The sequence below is a fragment of the Dromiciops gliroides genome, chromosome 2 (genome assembly GCF_019393635.1).
Source record: "Dromiciops gliroides isolate mDroGli1 chromosome 2, mDroGli1.pri, whole genome shotgun sequence".
Classification (NCBI taxonomy): domain Eukaryota; kingdom Metazoa; phylum Chordata; class Mammalia; order Microbiotheria; family Microbiotheriidae; genus Dromiciops; species Dromiciops gliroides.
Genome location: NC_057862.1, coordinates 476,406,184 through 476,419,915, shown reverse-complemented (window position 1 = coordinate 476,419,915; position 13,732 = coordinate 476,406,184). Strand labels below are relative to the sequence as shown.

Sequence of the window (13,732 nt, the reverse complement as noted above, 5' to 3'; positions counted from 1 at the left end):
GTTCTGAACGTGTGTGAGGTATAGAAATAGATGCCAGTTGTCTGCTCTTTTGCTTGCTACCCAATTCTAAGTCACAGATCCATATCTGACTAAGAAAAGGACCTGCCTTTAGGCATAGCATTCCAATAGCCACTCACCATCTGCTGTGTATAGAACAAGAGCAAGTTCAAAAGGAACAGCAGCTGTGTGGCCTTGACCCGGGAAGCAGAGTGGACAATTTTATAAGTACTAAAGAAAGAATATGGAGATATGATACATGAGTCCCCCCAGAACCTACTATCATCAGGGGTCATAGGGGATATCTGATTACACAAAGGGCCTGGGGTTAGTTCTAGTTTGTCTCCATGATCCTAAAAATGAATGGATAGGGAAGAGAAAACAAATACACTAAAGGGGAAAAGGAAAGGAAGGATGAGGGAAATTATCTCACATAATTGGAGTGTGCTACTAAAAGACTTTACAAACCAAGAAGGAGTAAGAGGAACAGATGACACTTCAGCCTCACTTTCATTGAACTGGGCAAAGGATGGAAAACTATGCATGCAAACAAAGTTTAGTATAGAAATGTAGTTCACTCAGCAAGGAAATGAGAGGAAAAGGGGGAAAAGGGAATGGGAAATAAGGGGAAAGGTAGATGAAGGGAGAGATTAGTCCTACACAAAACAAACACTAAGCATGTACAAAAGTATTTCTAGCAGCTCTTTTTGTGGTGGCAAAGAATTGGAAACTAAGGTGTGTCCATCAAATTAAGGAATGTTGGAAGAAGTTATGGTATATAAATGTGAGGTAATACTATTGTTCTACAAGAAGTGATGAAGAGGATGGCTTCAGAGAAACCTTAGAAAACTTGTATGAACTGATACAGTGTGAAGGGAACAGAACCAGGAAAAAATATGTACAATAACAGCAGTATTATAAACACAAACAATCTTGAAAAACTTAGGAACTTTAATTGACTTAATAAGCAACCATGATTCCAAAGGATTTGTGATGAAAGATGCTACCTACTTCTTGATAGAAAAGTCATGGCTTTGGGGTGCAAATGAAACATTGAGAATTTGTTTTGCTTATCTATATAAGTTTGTAATGGGTTTTTGTTTGCTTTCAATTGGAAAGGCAGGAGATAAGGGGAGAGAGAGAAGGTAGATTTTTTTTTCATTGAAAATAATTTTTAATAGAATGGAAAAGTAAGACAAACAAAGGAAATGAAAATGAAATGAATGAAAAGGAAGGGCATTGACAGTGAATGCCTCCAGCTCCCTGCTTTCCTCTGCTGTTCATTGCTCCCCCCGAGAGCACAGCTGCCTCCCTAGCTGCACTCCCAAGAGTGTTTCCCTCTGGTCTTCCCCTTGTTGAAGGATTTCATTTTCTTTTCCACAACAGAGTAGTAGGTGTTTGTGTCTATGTGTATGTGTACTCTTGTGACTGTACATGTATGAGCAAGGAAGAGAGGGGCCACTAATAACTGATTGTAATTTGACCAACTGCCCCCAAGATAAAGACATTATAGAGAGCTTCAGGTTAGTTCTGTTGGTACTAAGCCAGAGACAACGCCAGATAGCGCAGCCACCGCTGTCTTCCTGGAGTCAATTTCTGACTCCAGGATTCATTTAATAAACCCATTCATCATGGGCCATTCCAGGAAGCCTGACAAGCTGCAGAATGGGAATCAGAAACCTGCTAGACTGCAGGCCTTCTGCCCCGTGTCCTGGGCCATGGACACTGCTTCTCTCTCTTCTCCCTTCCTCGCAGTGTGGCCACTGATCGATGTTCCTCAGGAGTGTGGTCAGGCTGAATTATGTAATTGCCAGTAAAGTACCTGCTGATGGGAAACCAAGTGTGAGGGCTGAGATCAGTGTTTCATGCATCTTTTCATACAAGCAGCTAATCAGACTTTGAAAAATGTTGCTGAGGCATTCTCCTTCTCACCCTGGTGGGAGTGTCCTAGCTTCCTTTTTTTTCCTCTTTGAGACATTCCATCTTTGCCTTAGTTTCTCTCTTTGCAGTGTCTGCCTTGAGAGGAGGAGAGGTTGGCCAATGGGCTTCGCTTAATGTAAAGCCATTCTAATATTTCATTTAATACTGGAGGCCTCAGAAGAGGCATCCCAGTGACGTTTCCCCTCCCAGGGAAGGCCTCCTTCCAAAAACAGTCCCAAGTCATGGATGGAATTCTATTTGCCAGCTTAAATAAAAAGCCTTCTCAAGCCAAGGATTCATCTTGACATTCTCAGGCTTCTCACTGTCTTCATACCTCTGGAAGCAGTCTCTGTGTGGGTGTGGGTGTTAAAATGCCACTCAGCCTTTGGAGAGTTCCTTGGCACCTTCTTATGGGACACTGCCAACATGTAGGCCTCCCTACCAAGGCAGGCAGATCTAAAAGGGAAGCTGGGATGGAATTGGGCACAGAAAAGCTTTGGATGTTTGGGCCTCCACGTTTCTCTTTTCTGGCTGATGATTGATCAAAGATGGAGAACTAATTGTTATGCAGATCTCTCAAGAATTCCCTTTCAATATGAGTATGCCCACAACATCTCAGTCTGTTTAGTAGCTCCCTCTTACCTCTAGGATCATACACATACTCTGATAAATATTTAAAGTCCTTTACAACCTAGCCTTAACCTACCCTTTCAGACTTATGACACATTACTCCTTTCCAGGCACTGTAGTCAAACTGATCACCTTACTGAGCCTCATGTGTGACATTCCTCATCCTCTTTCTGCCATTTCATTAGTTGTCCTCCATGCCTGAAATGAACTCCCTCCTAACCACTACCTCCTGGAATCCCTACATTCCGTCATGGCTCAGCCCAACTGTAGGAAGCCTTTCCTAATATCCCTAGCTACTAGGGACGTCCAGGGCAGCTAGGGGATAGAATATATGGAGCTCAGGACCTGGGTTCAGGAAGATCTGAATTCAAATATGACCTCAGATACTTACTAGCTGTGTGACCCTGAACAAGTCACTTAACCCTGTTTGCCTCAGTTTCCTCATCTGTAAAATGAGCTGGAGAAGGAAATGGCACACCACTACAGTATCTTTGACAAGAAAACCCCAAATGGGGTCATGAAAAGTCAGATATAACTGAAAATGACTGAACAACACCACCTAGTGATTTCCCCTCTAATATTATTATCTGTTGTGTATATGCTTAGGTTTGCATGTATTAGCTCCCCCAAAAGAATATAAGCTCTTGTAGGAAAAGGGCTATTTCACTTCTGCTTTGAATTTCTGGCACTCGTCATAGTGCCCAGCACATAATAGATATTTGTTGATTGATTACTTATTTGGGAATTTTTTTTTTTTGCGGGGCAATGGGGGTTAAGTGACTTGCTCAGGGTCATACAGCTAGTAAGTGTCAAGTGTCTGAGTCTGGATTTGAACTCAGGTCCTCCTGAATCCAGGGCCGGTGCTTTATCCACTGCGCCACCTAGCTGCCCCTATTTGGGAATTTTTAAACTAAGGAATCCAGATTTTAAATCCTACCTCTTTTATTGTACTAGCTGTGTGGCAACTCTCTTGATCTCTCAGGGTCTTGGGTTTCTCAGCTTAAAAAAGGTCAGAGTTTGAATAGATGACCTTTCTATCAGGTCTCATCTGGGTCCTGTGATCCAGCACTGCCTGCGTGTTGGCCCAGAAGATATTCATGTTCAGAGACTAACACCCCATGCTGGGCTCTTTGACTTCCCACTCAGGGGTTCTAGAATTGGGGAGAAGAAGCAAGAAAGGATGCAGTTAGCCCATCATTTCAGTGGCCTGAAAATACAGAAAAAATGTCAGGGTTTGTGAAAAGGCCCAGATGGAGAGCTGCTAAGAAAGATAGACTGGGAGAATTAGCAGTTTCTGGGTGCAGAGGTTCTTTTTTTTTGACTCAACCACTGGCTTGCCCTGTGACTTCAAATGAGTTATTTCACTTGTTTCATCATCTGTAAAATTGGAATTGTAAGGCGGTCCCACAGCATAGAGGAGTGAACTGAGTAAACTAACAAGTTTTATAAGGGGCTATGTCTCAGTGAAGCCCTATCCTGATGGGATGGAATGTTTCTTTTTGGCTTAACAGAATCATAGATTTGGACTCAGATGAAATTATTATGATGACCAACATTTAAGTAGAAAGGGCAGACCAGCTTTGAGGCTCAAAGTTAGGTTTGGGGCCAGTATCACATAGATCAGCATGCATCAAGGTACCTATAATGAGTGAGATCAAAACAATAAAATATCAGATCCAACTTGATTCCTTGGGGGAAATTAATGCAAGTCAAGGCTCATACCTAAAAGTCAAATAGATAAGAGAATCCATAGGTCAGAAGGCCAGGATCTAGAATGTCAGCAAAAAAAATGGACATGATAGATAGGCCTGAGAAGCAGATTGACTCAAGAAAGACTTATTGGTCAAACCTATTTTCTTCCCTGAATCCTGACCTGGAAAAAACCAAGGCCAGAACAGTCCATCTCATAGAGAAAGGCACTTGAAAATAACTGGCTGGGCTGAGAAAACAATGACAAAAGGAAAAACAGGCTCTGCTATCAAGGAAGTTACAATTTTATAGTGGAAATAATATCTTAACCTTATCCTTAAGCAATTTAGGCTAATTTTTCTTTAAAAGGTATTGAAACCAGGGGCAGCTAGGTGGCGCAGTGGATAGAGCACCAGCCCTGTATTCAGGAGGACCTGAATTCAAATCCAACCTCAGGCACTTGATACTTGCTAGCTGTGTGATCTTGAGCAAGTCACTTAACCCTCACTGTTCCCTCCCCCCACACACACAAAAATGTATTGAAACCATCTTCATTACTTGCTTGGTTCAGGCTTTTGATATCACTTCTTGGTCACTTGAGTAACAAAAAGCCATTAGGAGCACCAGGCTTTCTCTCATGCTTGGCTGATGGACCACAACAGGCTACCCAGGGGCAAGGGAGCTTTCCTAATGGAATCAGCTTGAGGGCCATTAGTCTCCTTTGGTCAACTATTTTTTAAAAAACTGGCTAAGAGGGGCAGCTAGGTGGTGCAGTGGATAAAGCACCAGACCTCGAGTCGGGAAGACCTGAGTTCAAAGCTGGCCTCAGACACTTGACTTGACACTTACTAGCTGTGTGACCCTGGGCAAATCACTTAACCCTCACTGCCCCACAAAACAAATAAATAAATAAACAAACAAACAAATAAATAAATAAATACAGGCTAAGAAGAATTGTAGTTCCTGAGAATTTCCTTTCCTTTATCGAGAGAGAGAGAGAGAGAGAGAGAGAGAGAGAGAGAGAGAGAGAGAGAGAGAGAGAAATGGATATGGATAGATTTGGAGATACAGATAGATAGAAAGAGATCTCTAGAATAAGACTGATTTACATATGTCTGTGAGATAAAAAGACAAAAACAAACAGGAAAGGCCTTCTGTAGGAGATGGCTCCTAAACTTATCCTTGAAGGAAACTAGGGATCCCAAGAGGCATAGGTGAAGAGGGGGAAAGAGTATGTGTTTGTAAACATACACATATATACCTGTATGGATGTATGTGCATATATATATGTGTGTGTGTGTGTGTGTGTGTATGTATGTATATTCATATGTGCCTATATATGTATATTACATGTATATATAGGTTTGCGATCTATACATAGATAGATAGATAGATAGATAGATAGATAGATAGATAGATAGATAGATAGATAGATGTGTATGCTTGTAGAACTAAGTAAATGGGCTACACATATACACATACATGTACATATACTCAGAATTCAACTTGACGTATCTCAACAGGGAGACAGCATGGTGCAGAGTGAAGAGTGTTGGATATGAAGTCAATGTTCAGACCTCCATTTGATTCTTGGCTCTGCCACTTACTCACTGCATGACTTTTGGAAAGTCCATTCATAGGGTTGGAGGGGGGAACCCAAAAATGGCAGAATGAAGTCAGCATTTTTGCCAAACTCTCCCAACACACCCTTCTAACAACAACTTTAAAAGGTATGTCAGGTTGAATTCTGAGTATATATATATATATATATATATATATATGCACCAAATTGTATATCATCTAAATTCTTGAAGAAAAAGTTAAATGAGTTATATAGGAAGAAATAGTAAAACTGTATGAGTAGGAAACCTCAACTTACATCTCTCAGATCTAGATAAATCTAATTATAAAATAAAAAAGGAAGAAGTGACGATGAATATAATTTTAGAAAAGTTAAACATAAAAGATCTCTGGAGAATATTAAATGAGAATAGAAAGAAGTATGCCTTTTTTCAGCTGTATATGGCACCTTTAAAAAATTGACCCCAATACAGAGCACAAAACTATATAAACACAATTACAAAGCACTCCAAACAAATAAAGACATCTAAATAATTGGGAAAGTTTTAGTTGTTCAAGGGTAGACTGAGCCAATATAACAAAAATGACAATACTACCTAAATTATTCAGTGCCAAACCAATCAAACTACCAAAGAAGTACTTAATAGAGCTAGGAGAATAATAACAAAATTCATCTGGAATTACAAAAGGTCAAGACTATCAATAGAATTAATTCTAAAAGTGTGAAACTGGAAAGTAGCCTGGTAGATCAACATCTCACACGTTATACCAAAGTAAGGTCAAAATGGGTGCATGATTTAGACATAAAAGATGACATCATAAGCAAATTAGGTGAGCATGGAAGAAATTATCTGTCATATCTATGGACTAGGACAGGGGTCATAACCAAACAAGATAATATAGAAAAGTTCACAAGAGGGAAAATGGATCATTTTAATTACGTAAAATTAAAAAGGTTTTATGTAAACAAAACCAATACAGCCAAAATTAGAAGAAAGGCAGGAAACTGGGGAAGGGGGAAATTTTGCAGCAAGTTTCTCTGATAAAGGTCTCATTTCTCAAATTTGTAACTAATTGAGCCAAATTTATAAAAATAGGAATCATTCCCATCTAATAAATGGTCAAAAGATAAACAGGCAGTTTTTGGAGGAAGAAATCAAAACTATCAATAGTCATATAAAATTGCTCTAAAATGCCTATAATTAGAGAAATGCAAATTAAAACAACTCTAAGATATTAACTCACACCTATCAGATTGGCTAAGATGACAAAAAAAAAAGAAGAAGAACATTCTGGAGGGCTTGTAGGTATACTATTGCACTATGGGTGGAGCTATGAATCAGTCCGACTATTCCGGAGAACAATTTGGAACTATGCACAAAGGATTATAAAACAATACATACCCTTGTACCCAACAATACCACTACTAGTTCTATACACCAAGACAACCAAAGGAAAAGGGAAAATATCCTTATGTACAAAAATATAGCAGTTCTTTTTGTAGTGGCAAAGAATTGGAAATGGAAGGGCTGCCCATCAAATGGAGAAGAATGTGATGGAATACATTATGCTATAAGAAATGAGAAGAGGATGATTACTTAAAAAATTTGGGAAGCCATTTGAAATATTATGAAATGAAATGAGCAGAACTAGGAGAACAATATATAGTAACAGCAGTATTGTAAAGATAGTCAACTGTGAAAGACTTAGTAACTATGATCAATACAATGATCCACCACAAATCCAAAGGACTCATGATGTAAAATGCTATCATCTTCCAGATAGAGAAATGATGGACACAAAGTGCAGACTAAAGCATTTTCCCATTTATTTTGCTTGTTTTTTTTTTTAACCAGAACACAGCTGATACAAAAATGTTTTCATGACTTCATATGTATACTGGATATAACATTTCTTGCCTTCTCAATGGGTTGAGGAGAGAATAAAGGGAAAGAGAGAATTTGAAATAGAAAATTAAAATGCAATTACTTTTTTTAAAATGAAAGTCATTTCACCTCTCTTGGCTTCATTTTCCTCAGTACGATGAGATTGGATTAGATGCCCTCCAAGGGTCCCTTTTAGTCTATGATCCTAGGTCACGTATTTTTATCTCACCAGTATAAGGAAAAAAGGGGCAGTTCCCTGAATTATCTCCATTTTACAAGAAGATGGAAGAGGCTTGTCAGGGTGAGGTACCCCCCACACACACACACACATCCCCATTTTCACCTCACCAGAGAGTTAAGAACAGTGAACCATTTAAAAAGAATTGAGGGTTTTCACATGAAAGATCTAGTATAAATATAACTATTTGTCTTGATAAATTACACAAATTTCTCTTCCTTTCAGGCTGTCAGAAAATCTTTTACCAATCCTTAGGTTTAGGCCTGTGAAAAAAAGAGATCTAGGGCCTAAAATGCATTAGCATCTTGAGAGAAACATCTGAGTCCGGATCTTACTTATGCAGCTGGGTGGTGTAGTGGCTAGAGAGCTTAGCCCAGAGTCAAGAAGGTCTCAGTTCAGAGCCAGTCTTGGACACTTACTAGTTGTGTGACCCTGGGAAAGTCATTTAATCTTACTTAGCCTCAGTTTCTTTATGTGTAAAATTGGGATAATAATACCTATCCCCCAGGGTGACTGTGAGGATCAAATGAGATAGCACTTGGAAAGGGCTTTGCAAGGCTTAAAAGTCCTACATGGGGACAACTTGGTGGTGCAGTAGATAAAGCACCAGCCCTGAATTCAGGAGGACCTGAGTTCAAATCTGTCCTCAGACACTTGAGACTTAGTAGCTGTGTGACCCTGGGCAAGTTACTTAACCCTCATTGCCACGCCAAAAAAGTGCTACATAAATGCCAGCTATATTCTTATTCTTAATCTTATTAACAATAGTTCATTGTAGTAGGAGTAGTAATAATAATATTTATATGAGTATATGTAAATAATTTAATCTTCCTTTTTCTCATTTTCTTCATCTGTCAAAGAGTAGGACTGGATTCTATGACTTTTAAGGTCTCTCTTCCCTGTAGTTCAATTAAATTCAGTTCATAAGGACTTGCTATGTGCAATGCACTATTCTGAATTCTAGGTATACAGAGACAAGAAAGAAACTGTCCCTAACCTCAAGGAACTTACATTTAAAGGATTCCACAACACATAGATAAGTAAATGCAAAGTCATTTTGTGGAGAAACATTAATAATTGGGAAGTGAGATCAGGAAAGGCTTCCAGCATGAGATGGTTTACTGTGCAATGCCTTGAGGGAAGCTATGGATTTCATGAGGCAAAGGAGAAGAGGGAGACATTCCAGGCCTGGAAGACAGCCCATTCAAAGACCCAGAGGCAAGAGAGGGATTAGCGAGTAGGTCAGTTTAATTGAAGAATAGAATACAGGGAGTAATGTGAAATAAATCTAAAAAGATAGATTGAAGTCTGATGGCAAAGGGCTTTAAATGCCAAACCAGAGATCAGATTTTATAGCAGAGACAATAGGGAGCCACTAGGGTTTCTTAAGCAATAGAGTGATATGGTCTGGTTTGTGCTTAAGAAATGTAAATTTTGCAGCTGTGTAGAGGATATATTGGAGAAAGGAAACACTTGAAGAGAGAGGGAGGGTGGGTTTAAATACTTTGACCTTTCCTATTTAGAGTGGTTCTTAGATGTAATCTCCTCCCTCCCCATTTCTCTCTTCCCGTATTCCCTTCTGTCTGTTTGTCTCTCTTTCTCTCTTCTTTTTCTCTACTGTCTTTCTCTGTTCCATTCTTTGATAAATACCTTTCATTATGTGACCCATGTCACTACTCAAAACCTTGATTTGGGGCAAAGCTATTCAAAGAAGAGGAAGCAGTTGACTATGGCACACTGCATGCAAAGACCCTCCCAAACCCAAGTCTGAGCCATCATCACTGTTGTCCTCACCATCATTTCCATCCCCTCCTCCCCCTTTGTCTCCTTTTCCTTCTCCACCTTTTCTGCCACTTCTCCTCCTCCTTCACCCCGTCATTAGGATATTCCAGTCTTCAGGATCCCAGTGTTCCCAAGTTTAAGTCCTCCTTCATTTCCTCTCCTCTCTTTCAGGAATGGGCCTACACTTATGCCCAGCAGATATGTCAGCAGCAACTGTGTTTGTCAGTGCACATGCTTTTCCCTGGCTCTCAGGTGCAGCTCTCTCCTTGCAAGGAAGGAGATGATAAACAGGTAAGGGCCAAGTGGGTCTATTACAGGGCCCAGCAGCAATTCTTCAAGTCATTGGGTTCTACCAGTGAGACTTGGTCATAGTCTTGGGAGGAAGAAGGGAAAGAAAAGAAAATGACAATAGTAGAAGAGGAAAGGGAGAAAATGAAAAGTTATGGGATGTGCTACAGATGATGACCCACCAAAAGAGACTGAAAAGGATCAGTCAGACAGGGAGGAGGAGAACCAAGAGAAAGCAGAGGAATGAAAACCCAGCAAGGAAAGCATATACAGGAGGAGAGTATGGTCAAGAGTATCAAATGTGGTCAAGAAAACTTGGCAATTAAGAGATTGTCTGTGACTTTAGAGACAGTAATTTCACTTGAGTGATGAGGTTGAGAGCCAGATTGCAAAGAACTGAGTAGAGGAAGCAAGGGCAGCAAGTACAGATAGCTTTTTCAAGAAGTTTGTCAGAGAATGGGAAAAGAGATATGGGAAATAGCTTGAGGAAATTGTAGGTCCTAGGGAAGGTATTTGAGAAATCAGAGAGACTCAGGCATGTTTTAAGGCACTAGGGAAGGAGCCAGTAGATAGGGAGAGATTAAAGATTAGAGAGAGAGGGAATGATTAAGAGAGCAATGGGCCAGAGAAGATGGGAAGAGATGGTATCAAAGGCACATGTGGAAAAATTGGTTTTAGGAGGAAGGACCATCTCTTTATCAGAGATTAGAGAACAGGAAGAGAAAGCAGAGGATGAAATCAAGGCATTTTAAAAAGAAGAGAAGAAGGAGCTCAAGGCAAAAGACCTGTTTTCTCAGTAAAGCAAGATGTGAGGCCCTCAGCTGAGAAGTAGGGGAAGGTGAGCTATGGGAGGTATGAAGAAAAAAGAGAAGTTTTAGAACAACTTCTGTGTGTAATGTGATGGGGAGATTTTGTTTCAAGTTCTACCCTTTTATGATACTGAATTTGCAATTGTGGGTAAGTCATTTCATCACTAAATGACCCTTCAACCAAGGCTCTTAAGTTACTGAATAGTCGCTGACCCACATTGGTAGATGGAATTGTCCACATCAGTTGTCTAAAGCTCCGCTAGAAATGGAGGCCACTAGTAACCTTAACTGTATTCTATTGTATTTTTATTTAGTTTGGTAAATATTTCCCAATTTTAATCTGGTTCTAATTGCAATTGAGAATGTGTCATCTGAGGGCCTTGTTTTTGGCACCTCTTCCCTATACTAATAAAATTACAGATCTAACTCTTCCCTCCAAAAAATATTGGGGATAGTAACATTTATATTACTAACGTCATAGAGTTGAAAACTGGAAATGCAGTATAAATGTATTGTTATTATGCCATAGCCCCTGCATTCAAGGGGCTTACAACCTAGGCGCATGTCTATCAAAAGACTTGGTACTCTGGTGCTGAATTCTATATTAAGAAATGGATAATGACTTTATGCCTCCTTGTTCCTCCGAAGCGTAGGATGCATTTAGTTTTCCTGATCATTGTAGGGTGTAAGTCATCTGAACCTGGCACTTCACTGAAAGCAAGCAGATACAAAGTGGCCTTTGGGCAACCCATTTTTTTTTCCATCCTAATCAGCACTTTCCCCCACAGTCATCCCTCTTACCCATTATAGTGAAAGCTCTCCATGGCCAAACTACTCTGTACAATCTCCACACCCAGTCTCCATATCTCAGAGCAGGTTGCAATGTAAAGAGTGTTAGATTTAGAGTCTAGGGACTGTGTTCACTGTCTTCTTCACCATTTAATCCCTAATATTACCTTGGGCAAGTCACATGATAGCTCTAAGCCTCAGTTTCCTCATTTGTAAAATGAGGGTTTGGAATAGATGATTTCCAAAGTTCCTTCCAGGTTTAAATCTATTCTCCTCTCCCCCACCCACCTGTGTGTTCACTGATATAAAGTTTCTTTGAATGTTTTTTGCAAATTACTGTCTCCCTCCCCTTCCCAAAAGTCTATTCCCAGTAAGAGATCTTCTGCTAATAAGCTTTCCTGGAAGAGATATTGACTTTGTATGTGTGTGTGTTTTAATTTAAAAAAAAGAAAACAACAACCCACACTTGCCTGAGCAATTAGTTGCCGCTTTATTACTGTGTGAAATCAATTCCCTAGAAGGTCCCAGCCATATACCTTAAGCGTTTTTGATTAGGCCATAGCTCATGGAGTTGTTGGTAGGAAAAGGGCCATTAGTCAGCAAGATCCCCGCTCATTCTCTCTCCTCTTTCCTCTTGATAGCGATGGGCTAAGTCTGGCCCCCGAATCAAGCACATGGCATCCCGCCTCTGCCTAGACACGGACATAATGGGAGATGGCAGTGAAGACAGCAGGGAGATGGTTATAAACCCTTGTGAGACATCAGTCATGAGCCAGCGTTGGGACATGGTGTTCTCCTGAGCAGAGCTCCGTGGACAGACTCAATTGGAAACAACTCTGGGTGGGCATGAAGCACTTGCCCAGAAAGAAATAATTCAAGATATGGAAAGCTGTGGGAGGCCTAGGAAGGCATCCTGGAGTGGAAGGTAGAGACAGAGCCACATACAGAGAATAGAAGTGGCCCTCTCCGTGAGGAGGGAAGAACAGATGACATGCTGATTGGTGCCTCGGAGATCACAAACTACAGGGGAGAAAAATCTTCTGTGTTCTCAACCATAATTGAATTCATTCCAGCACAAGCTGGTGCCTTCTCCTGGTTCACGCCTGGAGAGAGAGAGAAAGACCCAATTGCAAGTTGCACATTTGTTGTTTGCTTTCATTTTTCTTTTCTTTTCCCTTTGTAACAGAAACAGAGCCAATGGGGAAACCTCTGGATGTCTGCTGGCCGCCATGACACCAGGGCTGAACCAGAGATGAGGAGGGAGAGCCTTCTGCAGACCAAATAAAGACTATTAAAAGTCAAGAGATTCTGTTTGTATATATGGACAAAGCTTTGACTTGTGCTAGGAAAAGATGTTGCTAATTCAGTAAAATTTCTAATTGCCAGGATATTCTGGGAATGGGATGTTGTGATTAATTGGATTATCTGGTTTCCTGCCTTAGTAAATAGACTATATTCTGTTTATTAAGTAGAGTCTACTGAGTATAATTAAAGCTGCCTTTGGTTCAGAAAGCCCGCCAGTACACATATTCATCATGATGAATCTCAGTCAATTAATTAACAAGCATTTATCAGATGCCTAATATGCCTGGCACTCTACTAGATCCTAGAAATACAAGGGCAAAGGGAAATGGTGCCTGCCTAAAAGGACCTTATATTTCATCAGGAAATGACACTTATACATACATACATACATATACACAAATACATATATACACACATACATACACACACATATATATATATATATACATACATACAAAATATATGCAGGGTATATTTTTATAGGAGGGAGACACTGTAACTAGGACATCAGGAAAGGCTACATGTAGAAGGTACTACTTGAGCTGAGCTTTTGAAGGAAATGAATTTGTTTTTTAATTTAAATTTTAAATTTTTTTTTGAAATGAGGGATTCTAAGGAAAAGACAGATGTGAAAAAAGAGGGCATTCCAGAAATGGGGGGTAGGGGTGGGGATGGTGGAAATGACTGCAAAGACATGGAAATAAGGAGTGGAGTGCTAGGGTGGGGAGCAGCAGGAGCTCCAGTGCTTCCTGTGTACAAAGAGGAAGAATGTATAATAAGTTATATAGGATTATAGATACTGCAAACGCCAAATAGAG

At 40.1% G+C, this 13,732-nt stretch overlaps 1 protein-coding gene across 1 annotated transcript in view; it reads left to right on the top strand.

Annotated features, from left to right (window-relative positions):
- Positions 1-13,063, top strand: part of GALNT14 (polypeptide N-acetylgalactosaminyltransferase 14) — a 339,215-nt gene extending 326,152 nt beyond the window's left edge. Inside the window, 2 exon segments of the mRNA XM_043985329.1 lie at positions 9,895-10,014; positions 12,251-13,063. Of these exon segments, the coding sequence (XP_043841264.1) occupies positions 9,895-10,014; positions 12,251-12,409 (279 nt within the window). The 3' untranslated portion in view covers positions 12,410-13,063.
- Positions 13,064-13,732: the final 669 nt, after the last annotated feature.